Raw genomic sequence first — 8,546 nt, forward strand, 5'->3', positions numbered from 1 at the left:
AGTGCCAGAACAAACAGCCACGGGAGGAAGTACATTTGAAGTGATCGATGAAAGCCCCGGTCAGCCCTGTCGCCAGGAGTCATCACTCTTATTTATTGAGAGCAGCCCCAGCCCAGAAACCGCTGCTGTTCAGGAGCCCAGGAGTGTATGTCAGTGTGTGGAGGCATCGTCACAGGCCAGAGGTCCGGGCGGGGCTTGGGCCCTCAAATGGTCCTTTGAGAGTGAACAGATGCCAAGAGGGTCAACAGAAAATCCAGGGAGTTCCCACAAAGCATGAGCGTGGGCAGTCTTTGTGCCTCAGCAGCCAAGACCACAGACACTGTCTCCCGGGGAGATGGAAGCCTCCCTCTGATCAGTGGGCCGGGGCAGCAGCTCTGCTTCATGTTCCGTCTACCTTGATAATAACTGGAGTTTCTGTGAAACTCGGGGCCGAGTTCTCTCAAAGCACGCCAGAAAACAGGGCTGGGGTGGTTGTCTCTGGGGTTGAGGATGCCAGTGGATAGAGGCACCTGATGCCTGGGCAAGAAGAAAAAACTATTCATTATTCCCTGCAGCCTGGCCAGGCAAAGGAGAGGCCTCAGAGGGGCCCTGGCGCCCTGAGTCACTCTGATGCCACACTTGCTGGTCACACGGCACTGAGGTGGGAAGGCCATCTCGAGGAGGAAGACCCTCAGGTTGAGGTGTGACCTTGTCGAAGGCGGATTATAAATGGCCAGGCTGGGAGCGAGAACTCCAGACTCTAAGCCCCTCAGTATTTGGTTCTTTTCACTATAACATAACACCACCCATTGAAGAAAACAAAAATGAAATGCCGCGAGTGTCTTCTGTGAATGGCACAAAACAAAACCAGGATAAAGACTGTGAGGAAGTAGCTCAGGCTCCTCGTTGAGGACGGGTGAAATGAATCATGGTCCATCTGAAAGGAATGAGGTAAATCTATAGGTACTGATAGGAAAATCTGTCTAAGATCTATTGGATAAAAAAAAGCAGAATGATTCAATTTATACTAAAAATTATGTATACACTCATGTGCAAACACACACACATACTTACTTAAAAGCGTATTTTTTAAAATGGGAAACACCAAACTATTCACAGTAGCTAGTTCTAGGTGAGTGAAGGGGCATTTGATTTTTTATTTTACACAACTCAGTACTTTTTTTTTAAGCTCATTTTTTGTCTTTGCTGCCTCCTTGCCCGTCCTCCTTTTCTTACTAATACAAATGCAAAGCCTACTCCCTTCTTTGCCAAGCAAAGAAAAACACACCTTTAGTATTAGTTCCCACCAGACTTGGCAAATTCTCAGGGCAAGATAGTAAACATGTGGGCTAAGGGTTCAAAGAGCTGGGGGTGGGGCTGGATCTAAACCTGGAGTTTGCCTAAGCCACACCCGCAGTGCTCAGCAAACTGAAGCAAGGGGGAGGGGGGGGCACGGGTGCTGGGGGCACCAGCACAGTGGAGCCTTCCTTAGGCGGAAAGAGTCTGGAATGACCTTGAGCCCTCAGGGATGATTCCTCCAGGCTGACGAGCGGTGGGACCCCAGCTGGGAGGAGACATAGGAAGGAAGGCTGGCTACCAACAGCCATCCCTGAAGCAGAGAGTTGTACCTGCCGTATTTAACTTATTGGCCTGGATTCAGCTTACATTTGCAGCTATAACCTGTTTGAAAACCATCCAATGACACCATCCTTTTTCCGATGAGGAAACCGAGGGCCAGAGATAGGAAGGGACTTGCTCCATCACTGAGTAGGTAGCAGACATGCGGGCAGAACCAGGTGCATGGTTTCTCCTTAAGACCCCGCTCTGTGCTTACCCTGACCATGCCAGCAGGATTCCTGGGCTCCTGGCAGTGGCCAGGTCACTGATTTGAATATCCACCATTTCCCTGACAAGAGGTTTCGTTCTTAAGAACAAAACCATCCCCACACTCTTCCTGCAGATTTTAAACCCAGCTGCTGTAACAGAACAATAGAGGTACTGATTTTTTTCACAATGACTGTATCAACCTTCGAAACCACACACTCTCCCGCTAGGACTGCAATGATTTAGTGTCTTTCCCCTGAGGTCACTTTTTCAATGAGGACTTTGAGCTCATCCTGGTTTGCTCCTCCCCTCTCTTCTGGGACACACAACCCACAATCAAGTCCAAGCTCCCTCCCAGCGTGGCATAAGGGGAGGCACGTGGGCTCTGAAGTCAAGCAAGACCAGGTCAACATCCTGACCCAGTCATGTACCTAGTATCAGCCAGTTAGTAAGCCCGTCAGTCTCTGCTTGCTCAGCTGAAAGGCCGGAGAGATGCCACAGGGCTGCTGTGAACACAACTAACTGCATCCAGCACTCAAAAAAGCTGTAGCTGCAGCCCCATTGTCCATGATGGATGAATGAAGAAACAAATGTCACATACAGTAGGCTATCATTGTCTTAAGGAGAAAGGAAATTATGACTCGTGCTACAGTGTGAATGAACCCTGAGGACATAATGCTAAGTGAAATAAGGCAGACACAAAAGGACAAACATTGTATGAGTCCACTTAGAGGAGTAAAATTCACAGAGGCAGGAAGCAGAATGGGGCTGCCAGGGTCTGTGGGGAGGAGTGAGTGGGGAGCTAATGTTTAACGGGGACAGAGTTTCAGTTCTGCAAGATGAAGAGAGTTCTGGAGAGGATGGAGGTGACGGTTGCATAACAATGTGAATGCGCTTAATGCCACTGAACTGTACACTTAAAATGGTTAAAATGGTAAATTTGATGTTATGTGTATTTTATAACTTAAAAAATAATAAAGATAACTTTAATGAGCTAAATCCCACTGATCAATAATACTCTAAATGAAGTTTGATCAAAACACAATACACAGTGAAACTACTACTTCCTTTTTTCTATCTCCTGTAATTACATAAATACAGCTTTTTACCAGTATAAAGCAGTATTTCTCAAAGTGTAGTCAGAAGAAACCTTGGGGAACCCTGAAGCCCTTTGAGGGCACATAGAAGATGCATAAATATTCGCTAGATGAAATAATGAATATTAATTCTTCACAAGTAATACCAGTTAAGGCATTTCTGACCTTTGAACATATTTGTAATGCTCAATCCCTCACACACATTACAGGGCACCTTTGTTTCACAGCAGCTAGGCATCTCCTTACAAATATTCAGTCCAAAGGATGAAAAAGAGAGAAAAAAAAAAGAGGTAGAAGAGAAAAAAGTGGACATGAAACCCCACACCCTCTCCCTCCCTCTGGATTCTCCACATGGGGAACCCCACTGGTGGGGCCAGAATGTTGAGGGCCTGTTGTACTATACACAGGCCTTGGGGCCAACCTAGGGCAGAAGATACAAGGGTGAGAAGTGACAAAGGTGCACGGGGCATTCGAGGTGATGAAGAGACCTGTGGGGTGGGTTGCTCTGGGAGGGGAGTTCTGGGCACACAGAGGGCATGGGGAAGGGGTTGGACTCTTGTGGTGGGAGCCAAGCAGAGCCAGAGATTAAAAATGGGTCAAATAAGAGGCGAGAGGGACCCAAACCCAGCTTCCTAATTTAGTGTGGGACTCTGTCCCCTCCTCAATTCCCAGAGGCTAAGGAGCTGCCACTCAAGAACCAAGATCCCCTCCCGCCCCCTCACCAGATGCCTCCCCGGTGTGAGCTGTACCAGGTGAGGCAAACACCCGGGAAAGGGCGACAAGCAGAACATCACACCTTAGACTGGCCTCCGATTTCTAGTCCAGCTGAAAGGATTTTCACGGGCCACCTGTGATGGGGTGATGAACCTCCACTACCGCTCACATCGACTACAACCTGGGGCTCCTTTCCTGGCTTTGCACAAGGTACCTACCTCCTTCCAGTCCACTCATAGATCGCATTCCAAATATGCCCGTTTCTCCCAGTCCCCACCATTCCCCACACTGTCCCCCTCCTGTTGTTATCCTCCTATTTCTTTCACAAGAGACACTCTCTTCTTCCCTTTACCCACCTGTTATGGGCTGAACTGTGTCTCCCTGAAGTTCCTATGAAGTCCTGACCCCTAGTAGCTCAGAATGTATTGGGAGATAAGGTCTGAGACAGGTGTCCTTATAAGAAGAGGAAATGTGGACATAGAGACACCCACACAGAGGATACACCATGTGAGGACACATGGAGAAGGGGGCCATCTACAAAGGAGGGGGCTTCAGAAGAAACCAACCCTGTAGACACCATGATCTTGGACTTCTGGCCTCCAGAACTGAGTGATAATAAATGTTGTTTATTGTCTAAGCCACCCAGTCCACAGTACGTTGCTATGGCAGCCCTAATTGACTACTATACCATCTAATCATACCCATCCTTCAAGAGCAAGACGACTTCAAACTAATTAAGGTCATTTTGACTCCATTCAAACGTAAGGAAGCTGGCTCTTCCCACACCCTGGGCTGTGGCTCGGGAGGGCTCTGGCTTCAGTGGAGGATGTGATATTCGAGTGTCTTTTCATGATATTGCTGGCCGCATCTGGCATCTTGCTGAATGGGTCAGGTTAGTGCTCGAATAAAAACTTCTTCTTTCGAGGCACCGTCTCTTAGAGAAAAGTTGCTCACTGAATCAAAACTGGGATGGTTATTGCCTGGCCAGCATGGTTCAGTGGTTGAGCATCAACCTTTGAACCAGGAGGTCACAGTTTGATTCTGGATCAGGGCACATGCCCAGGTTGCAGGCTCGATTCCCAGAGTGGGGTGTGCAGGAGGCAGTCAATCAATGATTCGCTCTCATCACTGACATTTCTAACTCTATCTCTCCTGTCCTCTCAGAAATCAATATATGTGTGTGTGTGTGTGTGTGTGTGTGTGCATGTGCGTGTGTGTATAAGTGACCGTTATGACTGAACGATCCGTTGACCAGTCTCTATGACACACACTGACCACCATGGGGCAGACACTCAATGCAGGAGCTGCCCCCTGATGGTCAGTGCGCTCCCACAGTGGGAGCACCACTCAACCAGAAGGTGGGCTCACAGCTGGCAAGAGCAGCAGCAGCGGTGAGAGCCTCTCCTGGCTCGGCAGCAGCGCTACCAAGTGGTGGCGCCAGGTACAGCAGGCCTGGATGAGCACAGGGCCTGGCCCTGGCTCGGCTCCTCCCTGGCCACCTGCTGCTTGGTGCACTGCTACATCCCCTGAGGGGTTCCGGATTTCGAGAGGGCACAGGCCAGGCTGGGGCCCCCGCACCCTCACCCCCATGCACAAATCCATGCACCGGGGCCCTAGTATATTATAAAAACACACACAATAAAACTGGGTTGGTTGTGACCTTTGCTATAAATAGTATGGCCTTCAAGTATTGGAAGGTCAAGAGCTGGGTGAGAGATGTGGGGAAACGGTCTGTGCTCTTGATTAATGAATTTGATCCACTCTTCTCTCTTTACAGTGTGAAGGAAAATTCTTTTATCCTTTCTGGAATTACCTGGATGTAGCTGGACATTGGGGTCCAGAATCCACAAATGAATGACTAGCAGGTGCCCCCACAGCTGAGGTCAGCTGCGGGGTTAGGGAGGCAGGTGATGCTGGCTCACGGTGCTGCTCTCAGTGAATCCCCATGAAATGTGGCGGTGACACCCCATCACACATATCACCCAAGCTCCAAGGGGCATCCTGGGTGTTGTGGCACTTGGGGTGACACCTAGCAACCCCTCCACATCTCCCAAAGCACACAAAGGGCCAGTGTAGGGCTTTTAGGCTCTGCTGCTCCCTGTGATCACAAACCTTACTCCTCAAGAAGCCAAGGGCAGGAGCTGTCACCAACATGAGGTGGGTTCTACTCTAATCTCAGGCAGAGGACTAAGAAGGAACAGCTCCAAACTAGTGCTCAGCTCCCACTCCACAGTTTTGAAGAAGCCGGAGAACCTGGTGTGCTGTCAGCCCCACCACTGTCCCCCTCACCAACCCAAATACACACACACACACACACACACACACACACACACGCCATCACCTGGAAAGGACCAGCTGAGCTCTGGAGTCAGTTTCATCTGAGCCCATTTGTACAATAATTTCTGACTAAAGCCACAGAAAATTAAAGGGGACAGAGATACATCAAGCAATGGGGAGGGGAGAGAAAGGGGAAAGAAGAACAATACCTTGCTGGGGTCATTGATCTCAGGGCCCCAAACTTACCGGTTCTTGGAAATAGAGCTGGTAATTAAAAACAGGATTGGCTTTGAGTATCTCCATCAGCGGCACATTGGGGTTTGCTGGCATGAAGGGAGTATTCAAACTTGCCACTGCCCTATGGAAAGAAAAGGCACCAAGACTTAGACCCTGTCAGACGATAGTCTATAAGGCCCTTACACATCAAGCCAAAGCTCAAAGTGGGAAAGTGATGTGCACAAGCTCTCACACCGTCAGTGTGCGGGAGAATGGGCTCTGCACTCAGATTTCTTGGGTTTCCCCTCCCCACCCGACCCCACCTCACCCCCGTTAAACTGCAGTATTTCTCACTTGCCTTAGATGAAGACAGGCAGAGCACACACACAACTACATCTAGTCTATCAACCTTGACCAGAATATGTGAACACTACAATTTCTCCCTAATTTTTAGCATTTTTTTCCTTCCTTCCTTCACTCACTGTGTCTCTCCTGTGTTGAGTGTAATTCCATGCTATATACTAGGGGAGAAAAAAAATATAAAATCAGTATTCAAGGAGCTTATTATAACTTAATAAGGAAAACTAGACAAATACACCCATGGCTTTATTATGCAATAGACTGTGAGATAAGCGTGAGAATGGCAAAGAATGTCGTGGGCGCTCAGGAGGATAAAACATTTCTGGATCTGGGTGTCATGGAAGACCTGGTGCGAATCTGAACTTGGCATCTAACCCAGTAGGTAGAGGAACTTTTTGGTGAATCCAATTGTTAAGAACTGAGCTCTTATTTTGCCTTTGAATGAGGAAGAGGACAGAGAGAGAAGCTAAAGAGATCAGAAAAGCAAGAGTGTGAACAAATTATAAATATTTTAGAAAATGTTTGCTTTTTCTTAGTCTTTGATCCCACGCTACCATTTGAGCTGGGGTTGAGCTGAACCTAGTTCTCCTGTCTCTCCATTCTTATAAACTTAGCCAAATAAAAAGGAACTAGATTCGTTAGGGAAACCAGATGGCCGGTGAGGATAATGCTTATTGAACCTGCTAAGATCGCAGGCTGAAATGGGAGGTCAGACAAGTTTTCATTTTGGTTGCCAGCTCAAAAGGAGTGTGGCTGCAAAAAACCACCCGCCTCTCTGGGTTCGAAACCCACCATCTGAAAGCTCCTGCTACAGCTCTGAAATGCCATTCTAAGGACAATCAGGAATGATGTGACGACAATCATGAAATGCCTTTCTAACCTGACATCTGTGCAGCACGTTGCAGGTTGGGTAGTCAGGTTGCCGCTTTGTGGTTGAGGACACAAGGCCTAACGAAGTGATTTGTCACACAGCCAATTCAGGGCAAAACTGGAAGCCACATTTTCTGACTCCCTGTCCAGGACTGACGTCTCTCCTGATGCTTAATTCTATAAGCCCAATACCCCTGCTGCCTTCCCGCTCCTCTCAGGGTCTACCATCCTTCTCCCGCATGCTCACTGAGCACTGTCCCTGAATTATCTGTCCCACCACCAGTAGCTGGGACAGGCCTCACTTTCTAAGACATTAGCTCATTAAGCCCTCCTTGTTAATGTGTCAATGGGCACGAAGGAGCTAAGGTGCTACCTTCCCAGATAACCTATTTGTTTTCCAGACATTTTCTGGAGTTTGAGACTCAAGGAAGGATTCTAATGGGAATTCAGCCCCAGTCTTACCCAAATGCTCATTGCTCATGGCCTAATTACCTTACTCTCTCAGGGTAGAAGAGAGCCATGCTCCACACCACCATGCCACCCCAGTCGTGGCCAATGAACACCGCTTGGAGGATGCCCTAGCAAAGGATAAAGAAGGGAGGTGAATGTGGGCAGGTTTCCGGGGTGAGGTGCTGAGAGCCCAAGGCCTTGTGCTCTCCCCTGAGCCCAACGCTCAAATGCAATTCTCTCATTCACTTCCTAGGGACCCCTCCACTGATCACGCCATGTAAGGTCATGATAGCATCAGGCCTGGGGCGGCCACACTGGGCCGTGTCCACATAGATGTCCCCAGCGTACTCCGAAGTTCCAGTGCCAATTCCGTGGACTGAGAATCTGCAGAGAGGTCAGGGACCATGACATTTGGCCTCATTTACTAGTGCCTGGAACCCTGCCTGGGCGTGGTACTGGAACTCATTAGTCATATCAGATTCTTCCCTTGACTCTCACACCGCTTAACAAGTGATAAATCCCACTGTGTTGAGGCTCTCTTAGCAGCCCCGCCCCTGTTTTCATTTCTCACCATGGCCTAACTGAGGATGGCAGGAGGCTGTCACTGAGTTATTATCTCAGGAATAGTACATGTGCTCTGCAAAAGCATATTCGCAGGTCACCCTTGTTGATTTGTTTTGAGTTTGACATTCCAAGTAATGTTAACTGAAGGCATTTGATTTTAGACATTTCTAAAGAAATGTAAGTTTTAAAAAGTTG

At 48.4% G+C, this 8,546-nt stretch overlaps 1 protein-coding gene across 3 annotated transcripts in view; it reads right to left on the bottom strand.

Moving 5' to 3' along the window:
* The window catches only part of EPHX2 (epoxide hydrolase 2), a 67,036-nt gene that overhangs the window by 13,819 nt on the left and 44,671 nt on the right, over window positions 1–8,546 (bottom strand). For all 3 annotated transcript variants that reach the window (XM_015564610.1, XM_006764762.2, XM_015564609.1), the window contains exons 11-12: window positions 7,830–7,915; window positions 6,138–6,249 (exon numbers count right to left, since the gene is read on the bottom strand). In XM_015564610.1, the coding sequence (XP_015420096.1) occupies window positions 6,138–6,249; window positions 7,830–7,915 (198 nt within the window). The remainder of the gene's footprint in view (window positions 1–6,137; window positions 6,250–7,829; window positions 7,916–8,546) is intronic.

Source organism: Myotis davidii, unplaced genomic scaffold (genome assembly GCF_000327345.1).
Source record: "Myotis davidii unplaced genomic scaffold, ASM32734v1 scaffold198, whole genome shotgun sequence".
In the NCBI taxonomy this organism is placed as follows: domain Eukaryota; kingdom Metazoa; phylum Chordata; class Mammalia; order Chiroptera; family Vespertilionidae; genus Myotis; species Myotis davidii.